The 19,637-nt window shown below is 39.5% G+C and overlaps 1 protein-coding gene across 1 annotated transcript in view; it reads left to right on the plus strand.

Annotated features, from left to right (window-relative positions):
* Positions 1-19,637, plus strand: part of LOC139716300 (cytoplasmic dynein 2 heavy chain 1-like) — a 101,594-nt gene that overhangs the window by 39,920 nt on the left and 42,037 nt on the right. The window contains 6 exon segments of the mRNA XM_071627863.1: positions 12,661-12,776; positions 13,430-13,635; positions 14,242-14,418; positions 15,662-15,749; positions 15,940-16,147; positions 17,271-17,556. Of these exon segments, the coding sequence (XP_071483964.1) occupies positions 12,661-12,776; positions 13,430-13,635; positions 14,242-14,418; positions 15,662-15,749; positions 15,940-16,147; positions 17,271-17,556 (1,081 nt within the window).

The following is a 19,637-nucleotide window of genomic DNA, read 5'->3' on the forward strand; positions in this document are numbered from 1 at the left end:
AGCTTTTCTTATTGATGTTTGTTGATAGACCAAATCAGTGTCTCCGTCCCGTGATTACCTATCAGTGACGTAACAGCGCGAATACTATGCCCATACAACTGCGTGTGTTATCATAGGCCTAATCAGTTACACTAAGAAGCTGTCCGTGATGTGTGGTGTTTGCACCAAAATTAGTATGTAAAATTCATACAAATTTTACACTATTAAAATGGCTTACATGATTTCTTAGCTAGTTGGCAAGAGGGATACCCCAACTCACAAGCGAGCGCACCCTCTGCGAGCTGTGTCGTTGTGTGTGGTGTTGAATCAGCGTGTCTTATTCGATTCTTCTTGTATTGTTCCGCCAGGATGGTGTCTTTCAAGACAGCTGGACACTGCTTTCATTGTTCCTGGGAAAGGGTCATCTTTCTTTTGACGGTCAAGCCTTTCATTATTATCGTGGTGAACTTCACTAATCGTCCCCACGCTAACGTACAAAGGAAGGAAATGCTTTTATTATGTATCAATGCACGCGTAACACCATCAGAATAGGCCTATAAAACGAAAGTTTGACTCTATGTCCCGAACTGTAGGCCCTGTAATAGCAACTACACTTGAAGTCAAGTATGGAAACGATGGATTCCCACTGCCAATCAAATCTCTCTCGACAAGGACGCGATCGGAATCGATCTGGATGTGATCGATCTACCTTGATCGACATTGGTTTTGGCTTCCTCCTATACACGATATTTTTTAACACTGTGTCGGACTATAGATCATAACAAGCAGATTTGATCGGCAGTGGAACCCAGCCCTAAGGCGGATTCTTGTTCGAAAAGTAATAGCAGAAAATATCCTACACAAAATTCAGCATTGCATATACCAAAAGACAGATAGCGAGGAAAACATCGAGAAAGTAGTTCCAATCTAGGATTGAATGGAAGGTATATATATGTAACTGAATGCCATAAAAAGATAGATAAATAAATAAACAAATACAGCTCCAAAGTTATTCGCTTTGCGACGACCGCCACGTACACAATCTGAAAGTGAAGTTGGCTGTATGATTACATATTGCGCATAATGTCCGTTGGTCTGTCGAGGCAGTTGCTCAACCAAAATACGTAGCATTACGCTCTTAAAAAGAAAAGGGTAAAACAGCGTTTTAAAAGGGGCGAGGAGCGACAGCGTTTTCAAAATGTTGTATTCACCCTTTTTCTAGCTGTATCTCGCACATCTAACGTTGGATTCAGCTGGATAGATAGGGTGAATGCAACATTACCTTAAAAACGCTGTCACTCCTCAGCCCCTTTAAATGTTGATTTACCCTTTTCTTTTTAAGAGTGTAGGAGGCTAATTTCAATTTCAGATCCGTCGAACAGCTAGTCACGAGTTGTTTTGATCGATACCATGCATTTTGCCGTAATTCGCGATAACGGGTTCGGTTCAAATTTACGAAGGTGATCGGAAATTCTATATTTAGCGTTCTCGTCATTTTGGTGCAAGTTGGTACATTGTTTAATTTGATAAGTCCCCATGGGTATGAAAATAGGCCCCACACTAGCGCCTGATTTTCTTTATTCGAGACAGTGTGTATATTGGTATTGTGCCATCATCACACTTGTGCTTGTTTTGTTCAAAACAAACTGTCTTTTTCTCCATCCTTTACAAGTTACTTTCAATACGCAGTAGTTCAAAGGATGTTTTGATATACAGGAAGGTAAACGAGTAATTGCTGTTCGATCACCGCGATCCCCCGACTTTCAGCTAGAGCCGCGTTGGCCAGCACGCAATGCTAAATCCCTCTAACCAAAAATTCTACGGAACAGTATTACCCAGTGATGAAAAAAAAAATCCAACAAATCTTTATTTCCCGTTTTTTGTTGTTGTTTTTTCTGTCTCAAACACTGTCATTTCTCGTTGTAAAGTTATCTTTCGACATTATTGCAATAGTCGGGTAACGGGAAAACAAAACGTAAGGATTTTGTGTTTGATTCCGCACATATTCTCTTTATTTTACATAATAAAGAAAGAAAGAAAGAAAGAAAGAAAGACAGACAGACAGGCAGAAAGAAAGAAAGAAAGAAAGAAAGAAAGACAGACAGACAGGCAGAAAGAAAGAAAGAAAGAAAGAAAGAAAGAAAATGATCTCATACTCGTCTAAAGAAGTTTAAGCTTTTCACGCTGCAACCTACTAGGTGACGTCTATTCGGTGCACATGGCGCTCTCTCAAAATGAGTACTATGTCGCACGTGGAGTTTTCCTGTAATGAGCCAGAGATGAAGGGGATGCACTACTCGGGTCAAATAGGGAAGTTTCTTTATGACGGATAATGATTCCTTGGTGTTTTATTTATCTGTTCAGAAAATTTCAGTGTGAAAAAATTAGTAAAAGTGTCCAAAATCACGGTTACTTTGAGACATTTTTTTTTCCGTTACAATTTTTTTTTTCCAACCATCGACTTTACGGTGCGCTTTGCACCTATTGTTCTTGCCCGATCGTAGCCTTTTGTCAAGGCCCTCTCGCTGTAATGGGCGAGCGAAGCGAGCCCAGCCGACCGCGCCAGCGCGCAACCCCACTCAGCTACATTTGGGCTTTCTTCACCATACAGCGAGAGGGCCTTGACAAAAGGTTAGCCCGATCGAGGCTCCGCTTCCGTTGTAGAGCATAAGATGCTAATGAGCATTGCTCTTGACCCCATTGAAGACAAAAGGCATAGAGCGTGCGGCGGCGAGGGCTTTAGAATTGCGCAATACTGATGAGCTGAGCAAGACTCTGATCGGCGATATACACGCACCACATTTCATGAAGTGGTGATTGGCATGACGCACAATGGCGTTTGAAAAGTGTAGACACAAAGTACGATATGTATATATATATATACTATATATATATATATATATATATATATATATATATATATATATAGGCCTATATACATATATATATACAATGTGAGATATTTTATAACAGCTAAAACACAAAATAGCGAACTTACGACAACTCTCCGTGTGTACATTTACAAAGGTTATTGGCTTCATCAATAGATAATTCATTCAAATAATGATAATAATCAGCTGTTCCCTACTATGTGACAGGCTGTTCAAAGTTTATCTTTGGAGATATACAAGGTTAATTTCCTTTTCGCAAAGACAATTCGTGTAATAATTCATTCGCTGATTCGCCAAATGAATATATGCATGTTTCCCAGTCCAAATACTTATTGAATAAGTTATTGCCGGCAGGGAGAGAAATCGGAACAATAACTGATGCCCATTTTTAACTCGTGTTCTCTTTGTGAAATCTCTTCATCTGAGCACTTTTAGAAGTAGGGCCTATTTGAGAAAATGACAGAAAGCTTTGTCGCTACACAAAATGTGTTTGTTCAATAAGAATGTTTTTCGTGTAGTACGAGTACCTGACAGTTCAGAGGTCAAGTGTGCAAAGAATTTGCCTCAACAGCTTTGCGAAACTCGAATCAGTTGCCTGTATTGAAATGTGTAATCAGAATGAAAAGACTCGGACCTTCACGCCTTGTAACTGAGTACCACAGAACCACACACAACGAAACACACACACAAGAAAGGTGAGCTTCCTGCAATCTCAAGGAATGGATAATCAAGCAGCCATCATCCTTTCTTCGCCATTGATAGCAGGAAGTGACGTAATGGAGCGATGCTTTTGGAGAATCGGCATAAATGTCTGCTACAAGTACTATGTACAAAAAAAAAAAAATTCAGACCCCCTTTGTGTTCATGTTTTGCCAAAACAAAAGAACCACAGTCAGTGAGACGCTAACTTACTTTATGTCCTATCATAAACTATGGTCACTATAAGTTGAACGTTGAAACTGCCTTTTGCCTCCAGGCTTTTATAATAGCATACAAAGCTTTTATTGTTTGCCTGTATAAAAAAAGGCGGGAATACATGTACACCCTTCTCGCAATCATCCTGATCTGATAACAGAGTGATACGTTGTGTTTTTTTTTTTGTTCTCTTTCCCCCGACCAAGACCGATGCCATTAAAAAAAACAAGATCAATGCCATTAAAATAATGACCAAACAAACAAATAAACAGATCCATGCATATAACGAACAGAATATGCGTGTGTTTCATGTCTGTATAGGTTATCTCTTGATGTATAGTAGACAATTGTTTTTATACCGTTTCCTAATAAGTACCTCTAGCGAAAACCCGACTTTTTTTTTCTTTTTCTCAAGGAGGGAAGTTAACTTCAACGTAAAGATAGCTTACAGCTACATGCAAATGGGGCAATCATACATTCGCATTGTCAATTGTAAATTTGTCGGATGACGCTTATATAAACGTTTGATGATTTTTGTCTCCTAAGGCATTTTGGTTATGATTACAGACGTATCTATTTACAAGACATAAGTGATGGTTTAAGGAATTGATCTTCAATTTAGCAAGGATTAGTCTTATAAAGTCATGAGTTCCCTTTACCCATCATGGTTAATGGAACTGCGACATCGTTGAGGTAACCACACCTTTCAATTTTCATAGTTCAAACCTAAATCGTAACATAATCAAAACACAAGCAAAATATCTCAAAATGCTCAGAAGATGGCATGAATCAAAACTTTTTACGGAGATTGGATATGGCAATCTTTATTGACCTATATTTAATACAAGTTTTCCACAGCTATAATTTCCGCCTATGATAGCATTCTGATGATTTCGATTGCGTTTTGAACTCGTACCGAGCTATACTATCGAAACAGCTTTGACCTTTATACATGTAGTTCAATATGAACGAGTGTTTCGGACTCATAACCAACGTTCGTAATCGTAACCACACAGTAACAAATCAAACGAATATTGAGTAACGACTATCTTTATACATAGGCTGCCTGACTGATCACATGGTTTGACTACTACTTCAAGCAGGCTGAAAATAAAAGAAGAATGAATACACTTTTAATAATGATACGATGCTTTACAGCGTATTCACAGTATAATGTTTGCTTGCGTTTGTGTGTGCTATACGGACGGAAAATAAGATGCAGATGGATGCTATTAAATGCTAACACCCAACGCATCCAAATGTTTTTTAAATACATATTATTGTTTTACTATACTATTTGAAACGTCGAATTTGCGAGTCCTTTAAAGGGTTACTACTCATATCAGGCAAAAATAAAAGTATTAGGATTTTGATTTGCTCGCAAGACTAACGATGCTATGGCGATCGTTCGCAGCAGTGACAATCCGCTTCAATAGGTCTATTCAATTATTCTGTTTTCATTGAAAGAGGAAGGAGAAGTCAACTTTAAACTTCATTAGTTTTCTCGCCTTTTAAACATGTTTTCATGTATCATGCGTGGTATCGCTATTCCTTCTCATGGTAGTGCGTGAGATGGAGCGTGAACGCCGTCGCTAAGCAGGACTGCTATAGCGTTTCGTCCGAGAAAAGAAACAGGTTGTAAGCTTCTCTGATATACGATTCAATGGTACGCGGCAGTTTCTTTTTGAATGGACTCCTATATAATACTAGCTACTTTCAGGAGATTAAGATGGCCACGCGCTTAACGTTTCACATAATAAAAGAACCTTCTTCATCCCCATCCCGACAATAGAAAGCGTCGCCTAAGCAACCACATCCTGTGTACCACCGATGCTTTTCGTCCCGTCTCTTTCGCGTATACTACTGGGAATGTCTAGACCATAAAGTCTTTATAGATCCGAGCATGAATAATAAGAGGGCTTGCTCCAGTCGATTTGAGTGACATCATTAGTCGTCTTTAAGATAACAATAGCCTTTCAAACACAAAGTTCAAAATTGATGCGCCCCTCTAGCCTGAAATAACTATCATTCTCATATTCTATATAGACACTGAGGTGTCCACCGCGTACAAAAAAAGAGGGAAATTTGGCTCTTGCATAAAAATGGGCAAATGGTGCAATTCTAAGCATTCTTAGTTGTAAACTTACTAGACATTTGATAGAATGCATGGTACTGAAAAAAAGCACTTTGAATATGTTTAATGTAACAAACCGTTGTCAAGAATAACTCTATTCAATATCTAAAGTCAAGAATAACTCTATTTAACATCTAAAATGGCGCATGTCCATTTTGATACATAATATATATATACTGAAAGTTAACGTAAAAGACGAAAATCGCAAAATTATAATTAAAGATTAGAGGTAACAGTGTATCGTATAAGACTCGATAACGTATTATGATAACATCCATAAGTCGGCTTCCATTGCACACTATTCCGCTGCTATCAAAAAGAAACTAATCTAACCATGTAAAAAAGTACAGCCTCAGTATTGCAGTTTCATCAAATCAATGTGCTACATGCTGATAAACTGTCCGCATTTTTTTTTCGAGGGGCAGAGAAGTATATTCAAGGACTGGTGTTAAGCATGAAATAGTATAATTGGTTGAGATGAGGATTCAGCTATTAGCCTTTTTACAGATACAACGTACTTTGAAAAGAAAGAAATATTAAAGAGCATACAATTCTGACAGGAAATCAAATTTCATTTGGTGAAGATCGGTTCTGAAATGGTAGAGATATCCAGAAACAAAGTGAAACATAGCGATCCTTGTAAAAGGCGGGCACCTATATCTCAGCCATTTCAAATCGCACTTCTCTTTGGGTTTTGGATTCACGATGAGCCCTTCCTGTCATACCGAAAAAAAAAATCATTGTCTGATTATGTCAATTACTATCGCAGTATTTCAAAGTGAAATGAATATCCCTACTAACGTATAGTTACTACCTGTAAAAGTGGAAATTTTCGCTGTGTTGACATTTTCGCGAATTTCGCGCAACCAGAAACTGGCGTGAAAATAAAAGCACGTGAATATTTTTTGCTTGCTGAATGTTCCTGTGCGTGATGTCTTTATTCCGCGGAATTAAAAACACGCGAATCTCTTCTTACCCGGCCAAACGCGAAAAATTAGTCGCGCGAAAATATCCATTTTTACAGTAGTACATGACAGAAACATAATGATGTCTTGAAATTTGTTGTGAAGATGATAGATGAATGTTACAAAGAGATAGGAGGTAGAACATATCCTAACCGCATTCATGCAAGACTAATGATATTGTAGCAATAGTACCCCCCCCCCAAAAAAAAAAACCGCAATAATCATAACAATAACAATAACGATAATAATGATGATAATTGCAAAAAAAAAAGTATTCTCTATTTTTAGAGTAGCCTCTTCAATGCTATCAGTGCTCTAGCTATCAGAGGGCCCGCCTGACATTATTGCCCTAAATAGAGTTGCTATAGGACGGAATAGGACGTAGTCGCTGCGGGGAGGGAATTGAACTCGGGTCCTTCGACTGGGAGTCGTGAAGCTTAAATATCCACCGTGCCACGGCGCCCTCGCCCCCCCCCCCCCCCAAAAAAAAAGAAGAAAACAATGTTATTTGGCATAAAACAGGCATGATTATGCTTGATTTTTATGGTTCATCCCTGCAATACTGAAGATTTGCGATTCTTAATATCATTAAAGTATCCGTGGCATAAACAATTATGCTTATTGTCGCTGGCATTCAATGCATATAGTGTAGGCAAGAACTTCCACTCGCATGCTAATCTCTTGGTTCTCGGGAAATTTGCAAAATTATCATGCACGCAATTATTCCTCGTTTTACAGTAAAACCTTGTGTTCGCATGTTGCAACTTAAGCGGTAAAACAATACAAAATCAAAGGCAAGGTTAAACTTCGTCTTCTTTACACATCATTCTTAGGATGATCACTGACATGACAATTTTGTGTGTCCACCGCTTCAGAAAGATTAACTGTCTTATAATTTGATCGACATTGTGGGCTTAACATCTGCAGGAAGAGAACCTGAAGCATATTCCAAAATTCGGTTCAAATATATTAGGCGCCAAATCTTCAAATTTCATTCTATGTTGACGAATTCATATACACGGACGAAAGGAGAATGGTTAGCAATGTATACAAATTTCCGTCAAACTTCCAATGGCCCATTTGAAATATTATGCAACATGTAGGTTAATTGTCAGATCATCAAGTGATCAGCAACAGTGTGAATACCGCTGTGCCAGCGTGTAGTCATCACAACAAGCAAGAATAGCTGTTTCGTATAATGTACAAGCACGTCAACAGTACGCGGCAGTTTCTTTTTGAATGGACTCCCGCTATCTACTTTCAGGAGATTAAGTTTGCTACGCTGAACGTTTCACGTTATAAAAGAACCTTCTTCATCCCCATCCGGACAATAGAAAGCGTCGCCTACATCATCATCCCCATCCCGACAATAGAAAGCGGCGCCTAAGCAACCACATCCTGTGTACCACCGATGTTGTTGTTGTTGTTGTTCTTTTAGTTTTGTGGAGCTCTCTGCCGGGTGTGCCGGGTGGGCAATTTACTCCAAAAAATATATTCAATTTAAATATACACTTAAATTCAATTATAAAAACCTACACTACTTCTAATTATTTACAAAATCTAATAATAATAATAATAATAATAATAATAATAATAATAATGATAATAATAATAATAATATATATATATATATATATATATATATATATATATATATATAAATATTTACAAACGAGATATTTACAGAGAAAGAAAGGGGACACGTTTTAAGAAAAGATATCGCCTGCCTATACTCCTGCACCGACATGCAGGGTTACGCCGTTCCCGTCGGCAAGCAGGTAGAGGACCCGCCCGCCGACGCCGGTGAAGTCTCGGCCTTTCCCGGGGGCAGGCGCCTCTAGTGTTAGCCTGTATGATAGGCGAGGACATCATGGAAGAGGAGGGATGATAAAAGAATAGAGGAAAGGGTGAGGACAGAACAGAGAAAACAGACACCGATGCTTTTCGTCCCGTCTCTTTGTTGGGTATGTCGGAGCACTAGACCATAAAGTCTTTGTACATCCGAGCATGCATCGTAAGAGGGCTTGCTCCATTCAGTCGATTTGAGCGACATTATAAGTCGTCTTTAAGATGACAATAGCCTATCAAACACAAAGTTCAAAATTGATGCGCCTCTCTAGCCTGAAATAACTATTCTATATAGACACTGAGGTGTCCAACAAGTTCAAGAAAAGGACAATTTGGCTCTTGCATAGAAATGGGCACATGGTGCAATTCAAAGCATAAGATACTCATTCATAATTGTAAACTTACCCCAACGTTTGAAAGAATGCATGTAACTGAAGGAAAATATCTTTAATATGTTAAATGAAACAAACCATTGGAAATCGGAGAAATCTCTCCACCTGAAGCTTAACAATGTATTGTTATATTAATAACAGTCAAGTTTCTTTACAACTCGTCGTAGCTACCATCAACCTTCTTGGCGACCATTTCTTCGCACTCAGCCGGAAAAGGACAGCTGAAACAAGTTCTGCAGTCGAATTCCCGTTTGAAAACTGGACAGAATCTCTCCTCCAGCTCTTAAGTATTACAGGACGACATAGATTTTAGCAATTATATTACAACCATCACGAAGGCCGACGACCAGTTGAAGTAAATGCCGCAACAGAATAAAAAGGTAAACCCGGTGTTAAAATACAAAGATTTGATTCAATGGTGTGTCAAAGAACACAAATATCAATGTATTCTACAGCAACAAAAATGACAGAAGTTAACGGAGTTTGACAAAGAACGGCGACCAGCTGAAATAAGTATTAGAATGTTAGTCTAGTTCCCGTTTGGAAGTCGGACAAAATCTCACCACCTGATGCCAAACAATATTATATCAATAACAGTCAAGTTTCCTTACAACTCGTAGCTACCATCTTTTAATATCTTCACAGCCCCTTTTTACACTTTCACGGATTGCTTCACGGATGACCACGGATCGTCATCCGTGGTGTTCCGGCACGCAAAATATCGACTTTCCTTTCAATGCGGTGTGAATGCGGTCCCAACTGGTTGTCTACACGGACAAGTACGGAAGCTATAAGGACAAGTACGGTGCCTACACGGACAGACAAGGAATGAACGCGGACCACAGCGGAAACGATATGGAGCTAACACGGATATCAAGGAAGAGCACGGATGCAACTGGGTCCCTTCGCGGTGTTTACGCGGATATCCCCAAAAAGTTGACACATTTCATTGACTTTCTGAGCTTGTATTGGCAAAATATACACGAATTTCTCATCCCGGATGGAGCCGATGCTAATACGGACTTTCCGATGTCTTCACGGAGGCAACAAGGAAGGAATACGGATGCAACACGGAGTAGACGGTGCCGACTAGGAAGAGTTTGTATTGATTTCCATCCGTGATGTCCGGGATGAAAAATTAAGCAAGCTCATTTTTTTTCGGCGGACATGCCGGATGATCAAGGATAATGTCTGATGACTTCACGAAGTCAGCACGGTCATGCCGGAAATAGTACGGATGATCCCGGACCGACGATCCGTGGTCATCCGTGATGCAATCCGTGAAAGTGTAAAAGGGGCTTATAGCGACCAATTCTTCGCACTCGGCCGTGAAAAAAAGAGTTCCGTGTGTGTGTGTGTGTGTGTTTGTGTGTGTGTGTATGTGTGTGGTTTATTTTGTATATGTGTGTGTGTGTTCCCGAAATTAAGACATCATCTCCCGAAACATAATGGAAAGTGAAAACATTTGCATAATTTTCCTTAGGTGCTAGTTTCTGGTTGCGGAAAATGGGCGACAAAAAAAATCCGCCTTTACAATAAAGTTAAAAGGCGAACGCAGATGACATTCTATGGTATGTTGACAACATGAAATCAAATTTTTCTTTGTTTTGTTTCTTTTTCTAAGAATAACAAACAATAAGAACAGTTAACAGGGATCGACAAAAGTGGGATGGACAGCTGAAACAAGTTCTTCAGTCGAATTCCCGTTCGAAAGCTGGACGGAATCTCTCTTCCCGCTCTAAAATTTTACAGGACGACATAAATTTTAACAATTATACTGCAACCATGACGAAGGCCGACGACCAGTTGAAGTAAATGCCGCAACAAAGTAAAAAGGTAAACCTGGTATTAAAATACACAGATTTGATTCAATGATGTGTCAAAGAACACAGAAATCAATGTATTCTATGCAGCTACAAAATGACAGAAGTCAACGGAGTTTAACAAAGAAAGACAACCAGCTGAAATAAGTATAAGAATGTTAGTCTAGTTCCCGTTTGGAAGTCGGACAAAATCTCTCCACCTGAAGCTTAACAATTAATTCGATAACAGTCAAGTTTCCTTACAAGTCGTCGTAGCTACCATCAACCATCTTAGTGACCAATTCTTCGCACTCGGCCGTGAAAGAGAGTTTCGTACTTTACCGAAACCAAGACATCATCTCCTGAAACATAATGGCAAGTGAAAACATTCGCATAATTTTCTTTTTGCGCTAGTTTCTGGTTGCGCAAAGTGGGTGAAAAAAAATCCGCCTTTACAGTAAGGTTAAAAGGCGAATGCAGCTGACATTTTTTGGTATGTTGACAACATGAAATCAATATCCCTTTTTTAGCATAACAAACAATGAGAACAGTCAGCAGGGATTGACAGCTGAAACAAGTTCTGCAGTCGAATTCCCGTTTGAACGCTGGACAGAATCTCTCCGCCCGCTCTAAAATTTTACAAGACAACATAAATGTTAACAATGATTACAACCACGCGAAGGCCAACGACCAGTGGAAGTAAATGCCGCAACAGAATAAATAGGTAAACACGTTGTTGAAATACAAATTTTTGATTCAATGTTGTGTCAAATAACAAAAAAAAATCAATGTATTCTACAGCAAAAAATATGACAGAAGTTGTCGGAGTTTGACAACGAACGGCGACCATCAAATAAGTTTTGCAACGATGGTCAAGTTTTCGTTTGTAAACCGGACAAAATCTCTCCGCCGTGTTTCCTACGCGTAAAGACAAGATAATACAAATTCAATGTCTATCGACTGCGGTCAAGTCTCCTTTCACATCGCCGGAACTACCATTTGCACAAAAGACGGAAAGTCAGCCTGTTATTCACAATTATCTATAGCAGCGAGAATACATTTTTTTTTTCTCGTGAAAACACAAAACTTCCCATTCATTATCGTACTCGGCATTGCGAATCATATCACCCAGCGGATTAGCTGTAGCCACGCGTTTTGGACGTTGCTCGACGATGGAACAGAGACGGAATTTCGGTGGTACAGTAATGGTAATTCGTCGGGACGATATGCGACGTTTTAGATCACACGGATAACGGGCTTTATGCTGTGACAAGTAAAGCTGAACACGAACGGCATTGAAACGAAGCCATATAGTCAGGACGTTTCCTGACGGTTGAACAATGATTCGTCGGGAACGATATGCGACGTTTTTAACAAAAAGAAACGCAAGGCACAATAGAAGCCGAACTTTGAAAATAGCTAGTAAGTCGGGACGAAGAGCGACGATTAGTGAAAGGGAATCCTTTCTCTATCGTCGCTTATCGTCGGGACGAATAAACAAAGGTATGAATAGAAAGTACGTGTATTCATATGCACGGTTGCTTATTCATATGCACGTGACGCCTGTTCATATGCAAATCATCAAACATGCACAATGCGACATCGTCGCGACGAAGATATCTCTCTATCAGGTTTTTCTGTGGTGCCTAAAATACCTGCGAAATATACCACATATGCAGTATGTGAGTGTGTTTATGTCTTTTAGTGATTGTGTCCTTCTTTTGTTGTTTCCAGGGAGTTGTTGACACCCCAGCAACACTATGACTGGGGTTTGAGGGCACTCAAGACTGTTCTCAGGGGTTGCGGCAACCTCCTCTCAATAGCCAGACAGAATGCAGGACAGGACAGAAGTAAGGAACTTTTGTGAGAAACTCAATTAAACACTTGTGGGACTGATACATGAAATTAGTTCTGATACATTATAGTACACTAGGATTTTGTAAACATAGATAAATAGGAGTGTCAGTGCAGATCCTATTCTGTGTTTGTGAGATGTTTTTGTTTCCATTTTCAAAGAATGATATGGCCATGGATCAACATGGTCAAACCTGTATTTGCATATATTCATAGTTTATCGCTTTCTGTGGCAGTGATAATCTACATGCTTCAAATGCATTTTGTGTGCACTTACAAATTTTTAGCATGCATTTATTACACACTCTGTGCCATCTTTTCATAGCAAACCATCAATTACTTTCAATGAATATGGTTCAATGGAATAAAAATTAGATTTTAGAAGTGATGTGTTGCTGGGATAGTTGCAGTGTGTGGTATACAACCTTGATATATGGCATGTCTTGAATATTCCTTCAAATAAAAAAAGGGAAACAAATTTACGAAGCAGGTGTGCTAGTCTATATGAATTTGTAATACTGTGGTAGCATTGTGACTACGTTCCTCTATAGTTTTCACAGACAGCTAGTACTCGCCAAGTTGCTTTAGAGCAGTGAATAAGATTTTGGTTCTTGTCCTTTCACCGTTAATTTATCACACCCAACACCAGGCAAGATTGAAGAACCCAAGCTTGTGGTACAGGCCCTGAGGGTCAACACACTTTCCAAGCTGACCTTCTCCGACAGCAGTCGTTTTGATGCCCTGGTCAGGGACGTCTTCCCTGGCATTGAGCTCAAGGACATTGAGTACCTCAAGCTGGCTGATGCCATTAGGCAGCACTGCAAAGACCATGGACTGGTTGTCATGGAAACACAGGTTAGAAACTTCTTTCTCACACCCGCATGATATTCAAATTCTTTGAAAAACATGGATATGCAGGTAATACATCATTATTTAATGCCATGTAAGGCACTTGGTAGACAGAACTTCCTAGCTATTCTATTTGCATTAGTGTTTCCATTACACTTGGCTCTGCTGTAATTTACAGAAAGTTGCCCAGGTGTAACAATCAAACAGGCTAATCTGAAGACCATTATAAATGCAAAAGATTAAGAGGATTATGAAATCCCTTTTTATGATACTATATGAACATCTTTAGCTATGTGCAATCACAAGGCTGCCAACATGTAAGGTGCAGTCAGACTGGCAAAAGATCGAAAAGTTTAAGATCATGAAGTTTCAGTTTCTAGTGGTCACGCAGGCAAAAGATAGAGAAATTTGGCGGGGATAGGGAAATATCTCTAGTTGGAGTAGGAAGTTTGTGGTCACACTGGCAAAACTTTGAGATCATAAAGACGGCGATCTTAAACTTCTTGATCTTTGCCAGTCTGACCGTGCCTATAGATTTATTGGTGAACAAAGCATAGAAAGGGTCGAATACAGATGAACACTCCTAAAACTTGTAATTTCTTCCTAAAACAGGTGAAGAAGGCACTGGAACTCTACGAGCAGCTCCGGCAGAGGATGGGTGTGGTGGTAGTGGGCCCCAGCGGCTCAGGGAAGTCCACCACTTGGCAGATCCTCCGGGCAGGACTCAACAGCACTGGCCAGGTGGTCAAGCAGTACACCATGAACCCCAAGGCCATGCCAAGGACACAGGTTAGTGTCCACCTACCTTCGTTGACATTTGCCTCTCACATCAGCACTTTTCCCCACAGTCATTGCGCAGCGGGTTTTGCTCAATGTTTTTTTATTGTGCCAATAAGTTGAGTTGATACAGCTCAGACTTGAACATGGCACTTGACAAACAGAAAGCACAAATTAGGTTTCATTCATATGTCTCCCCTTTGAGCCATCGCTGAGTGGTTGGCGTGTTATGTCTCTACAATAAAGGGAGAAAAAGATAAACATGTGCATACATAGCAACTGATTGACAAATTGCCCCACGTCGACGTAAATAAGCACTGAATTGATCAGTGTTTTAGTAGTATAGCCATGATAAAAATCATGGGCGTACATACTCGAGCAGGATTCGAACCTACGATCTCCTGATTTCCGGACAGGTGTCATCTCCACTAGACCACCGAGCTTCTGCCCGACAGCAAATGTTGGTTCTCATCCTTATAGCATGCAGCGGGTACTGTGTAATTATTCAAATTCATGAAATTCTTCCGTCGAGATGTTTTTTCATTGCAACTGATTGACAAATAGCCCCACATCGACGTAAATAAGCACTGAATTGATCAGTGTGTTAGTAGTAACCATGCTAAAAGATCATGGGCGTACATACTAGGGCAGGATTCGAACCTTCCACCTCCTGATATCCGGACAGGCGTCATCTCCACTAGACCACCGAGCTTTTGCCCAACAGCAAGTGTTGGTTCTAATCCTTATCCATCTCGACGGAAGAATTTCATGAGTTTGAATGTGCATACATAGCTTGTAAAAATGTCTGAAATAGCACATGGCAGTAAACATAAATTGATATTGCTGTTGTGAAGGGAAAAATTGGATATGACAGTATGCCTTCAAATTAAGCATGTCTTGTTTAACTAACTACCCAAGGGAAGCAGAAGAAATCACCATCATTGACAGGCAGACTTCTTGCATGTGAGCTGTTATGTGCAAACTGCTCTGAAGGAAATGATAACTGGTCATTTCTATGCTGAAATGGTCATATAAGAAGATTTAAGTTGAGTGTTGATCTTATTCAATAAGATGATCTTAAAAAGAAATGCAGTCTAAAAGCAGTGGTAATAGTAATGATGATAATGAAATGACAGTGTTTTCAGATTATATTCTAAAACCAAGTCTGTTTGTATTGCTTTCATTGAAAAATGCAAGCAAAAGTGAATTCCAGAAATTGTAAAGTATATGTACTTTTTTCTCTCTCTCTTTCCAGTTGCTAGGTCACATTGACATGGACACTCGTGAATGGAGTGATGGTGTGCTGACCTACAGTGCTAGACAGGTTGTTAGAGAGCCACAAGGTAATAATATTTCTCTCAAAAATGTGATTTTGAATAGAAAATTATTGAATTCAACATCAGGTGAAAATAATTTTCATATGGCACTACTGAGGTGTGCAACATGTAGTTCTGATCGCATTTCTGTTGGAAGGCAGGATATGTATTACATACTATCTCATCAGCGATCATTATTGTTTCACCAACCCCTCAGAAATTCACTCATGGATAATATGTGATGGCGACATCGACCCCGAGTGGATCGAGTCTCTTAACTCTGTGCTGGACGACAACCGCCTCCTGACGATGCCGTCGGGAGAGCGCATCCAGTTTGGACCGAACATCAACTTCCTGTTTGAGACCCATGACTTGAGCTGTGCATCACCAGCAACCATCTCTCGCATGGGCATGATCTTTATGAGGTGTGCTAATGTTCTTTTCAATTAGATATTGAAAAACAAAACTTTACCAGTGCCATTAGCTTTGATAATCTACCAAGTCTTAAAAAATCAACAACAGGAACCCTGCAAAAAAAAAAAGAAGAAGAAAAATATGTGGCTTTATACTGTATCCTTTTTTATGAAAATTTTTTCTAAGGTACAGTAAAACACAAACAAACAAAAAATCCTTTATGACAGCTCACTGTTGTTTAGTCAATATTGTTTGTTTTTATAAAACTATTATTCACAAGCCTCATATAAGCTGTATTGTTAACTGAATCTTAATTTGGTATACTATTTAATAGATTAAAATTCCCATTCCTAGCTCAAATTTGCAAATTTTTGTACACATCTGTCTAGTATTGTGCAGATTTTGCGGGCTCAATCTAAGCTTTCTCCAATGTAAGATATGCTGTGAAATTCAAATGTGCAAATTAAGTGACGACAAGGTGATAATATCTGCAGCAAAATTATTCAGGACTTGATGGCTCTAATGAGAGGGCTGTTAAGTATAGGCCTGCAGACTCCTAAAAAAGCTTGATGGTTTTCCCCAAATTTGAATGCTGCTTAACATCATTCTTTCCTCTAGTCAGCCCTTTGTAGATTGGAGTGAAGTATGGGTTTTTTCTTGTCAAATTTTTTGTCAAAATTTCACACACATCATGTCATTGTTTAAGCACTGCTAACACTTTACACCACCTTTATATAAAATGATTGGCTGTTGATCTCATACAGCTTGAGAAGGTACTTCTCTTGTGCTTGATGAGGCCTTTGTTTAAACCCCAGTGTCATAATTGCAACTCTAACATTAACATTAATTCTAACAATGGTTAAGTCATGAATCATGATAGTAGAGAAACAGTAAAATCAAACTGATTTGAATAGATGATAGGAGATATTAGTTGGATGAAGGGCAAGTCGATGAGTGGAGTTTGATTTTGTGGAGAACAAATGTTCAAATTTCATCTTCCATTGGAAAGAAAGTTATACGTAGGATCAGTAGACCTTACAGAAAGAGAAAAGAAACACATGTAAAATTAATGGTTTTTGCTATGAATGAATCCAATTACTATTCTCATGTTTTATTTCTTTATTTCTTATTCAGTGATGAAGACACAGAGATTAAGGATCTGGTGCAGTCCTGGCTCAGCCACCAACCTGAGGAGTGCCGCGGCCGTCTGGAAGCCTGGATCGACAACCACTTCTACCAGGCGCTGGAGTGGGTCATGCGCCAGGGTGACTTTGTGGTGGACACCAGCCTGGTGGGCGTGGTCATGAATGGGCTGTCCCACCTGAGGGGCGCTGAATGCACCGCCGACTTCGCCATCAAGCTGGTGCGGGGCTTGGGTGCCAACCTTCCCGAGGGTATCCGCACCAACTTTGCCAAAGAGGTGAGTGATCTGCTTTCTTCAATTTGCTACTTCTCTGTCATTTATGAGCCAATTTTGATTCTGTTTGCTTTATATGATAGCACTACATGGGAGCTTTGAAACTTCTACACAGAATTTCAGTCGTGACCTTTGACCTTGACCTTTGACCTATATTGTACATTTTGCTACAAAATGCTACTCCTTCGCCATTTCTAACCCGATTTCGATTCCGTTTGCTTTATGTGATGGCGCTAGGTGAGGGCTTCAAAACTTCTACACAGAATTTTGACCTTTGACTTCTTTGACCTTTGACCTTGATTTTTTGACCTATATTGTACATTTTGCTACAAAATGCTACTCCTTCGCCATTTCTAACCCGATTTCGATTCCGTTTGCTTTATGTGATGGCACTAGGTGAGGGCTTCAAAACTTCTACACAGAATTTTGACCTTTGACTTCTTTGACCTTTGACCTTGATTTTTGACCTATATTGTACATTTTGCTACGAAATGCTACTCCTTCGCCATTTTTAACCCGATTTCGATTCCGTTTGCTTTATATGATGGCACTAGTTGAGGGCTTCAAAACTTCTACACAGAATTTTGACCTTTGACTTCTTTGACCTTTGACCTTGATTTTTGACCTATATTGTGCATTTTGCTACAGAATGCTACTCCTTCGCCATTTCTAACCCGATTTCGATTCCGTTTGCTTTATGTGATAGCACTAGGTGAGGGCTTCAAAACTTCTACACAGAATTTTGACCTTTGTCTTCTTTGACCTTTGACCTTGATTTTTGACCTATATTGTACATTGGCTACAAAATGCTACTCCTTCGCCATTTCTAACCCAATTTCGATTCCATTTGCTTTATGTGATGGCACTAGGTGAGGGCTTCAAAACTTCTACACAGAATTTTGACCTTTGACTTCTTTGACCTTTGACCTTGATTTTTTACCTATATTGCACATTTTGTTACAAAATGCTACTTCCGGCGGGGACATATGTTACGCACTGCGTAATTTCTACTTTTCCTTTATCTCCAGGCATAGACCTTTGTAGAGAATTGTCATGGTGATGTCACATTGTTCGTTATAGCTAGGGTTGGAACCAGGTGCGTGCATAGACGCTCGGACCAGCTGAGGTTGTTTAGACCCAGTTTCTATGGCGATGAATGGCTATGACATCACACTTTGGTACCCTATGCTATATTATGTCACATACTTCCTGCAAGTTCTGGAGTGTTGCATGTGCATGATTGGTCTAGGGCAATTACCCCCAGGGCAATTACCCCAGACCCTTCCCCTGACCCTATCCCCCAATCCTAATCCTGAACCTAACCCTAACCCAAACTCTAACCCTAAACCTAACCCTAACCCTAATCTTTACTCTAACCTTATCACTAACCAGTATTTAGCCAGGGGGCAGTTGCGCTTGGGGGGTAATTGCCCTGATACGGTTCATGACTGATTGAGCTCTACACTTAATGATATGAAATTGTAGGAATATACAGATAATGTAATCGTGCAACTGTGACACTTTATGCATGATAATTAATCTACACTTGTTTAGTATGCCAAAATGAGAAATAGGTGTGGTGGAAAGTATACAAAAGAGAAAAACATTCTTGATCTGTCTAATGTAAAATGTATTGTACAACAGCGCAAATTTGAATTCAGTGGCAGTGTGAGCTCAAGAGGAATGAGGGGCCAGTTGTCAAGTTCACATAACTGGATCTTTCCAGAGTGCCTAAAGAAAGCAATGATAGATAACTTTCTGGCATTAAGATGATCAAAAATTTGTTGATGTCGTTTTCTTTTTTTTTGTCAATCTGAAATAATTTTCTTCCCAGGAAAATATTTTTGTTTCAAATAAAGCATGTTTTTCCACCCTTCCAGAATCATTTGTTATTTGCCAAAATGCCAAGAACCATTTATCAGTTTGCAATTTTTCCCTCTCTGAAGCATTTTTGATTCACTGCTGTTCTATCTGAATACATCTGCATTTATCCACTTTCTCTTGTTTGAAACACATTTCAATACCCACTATTCCAAACGCATTTGCAAATGTGTTTTGGATTGAGTTTCTCAAGTTGTTGCATT

This window comes from Diadema antillarum, unplaced genomic scaffold (assembly GCF_040938485.1).
Source record: "Diadema antillarum isolate AM-2024a unplaced genomic scaffold, OU_Dant_1.0 scf00000063, whole genome shotgun sequence".
Classification (NCBI taxonomy): domain Eukaryota; kingdom Metazoa; phylum Echinodermata; class Echinoidea; order Diadematoida; family Diadematidae; genus Diadema; species Diadema antillarum.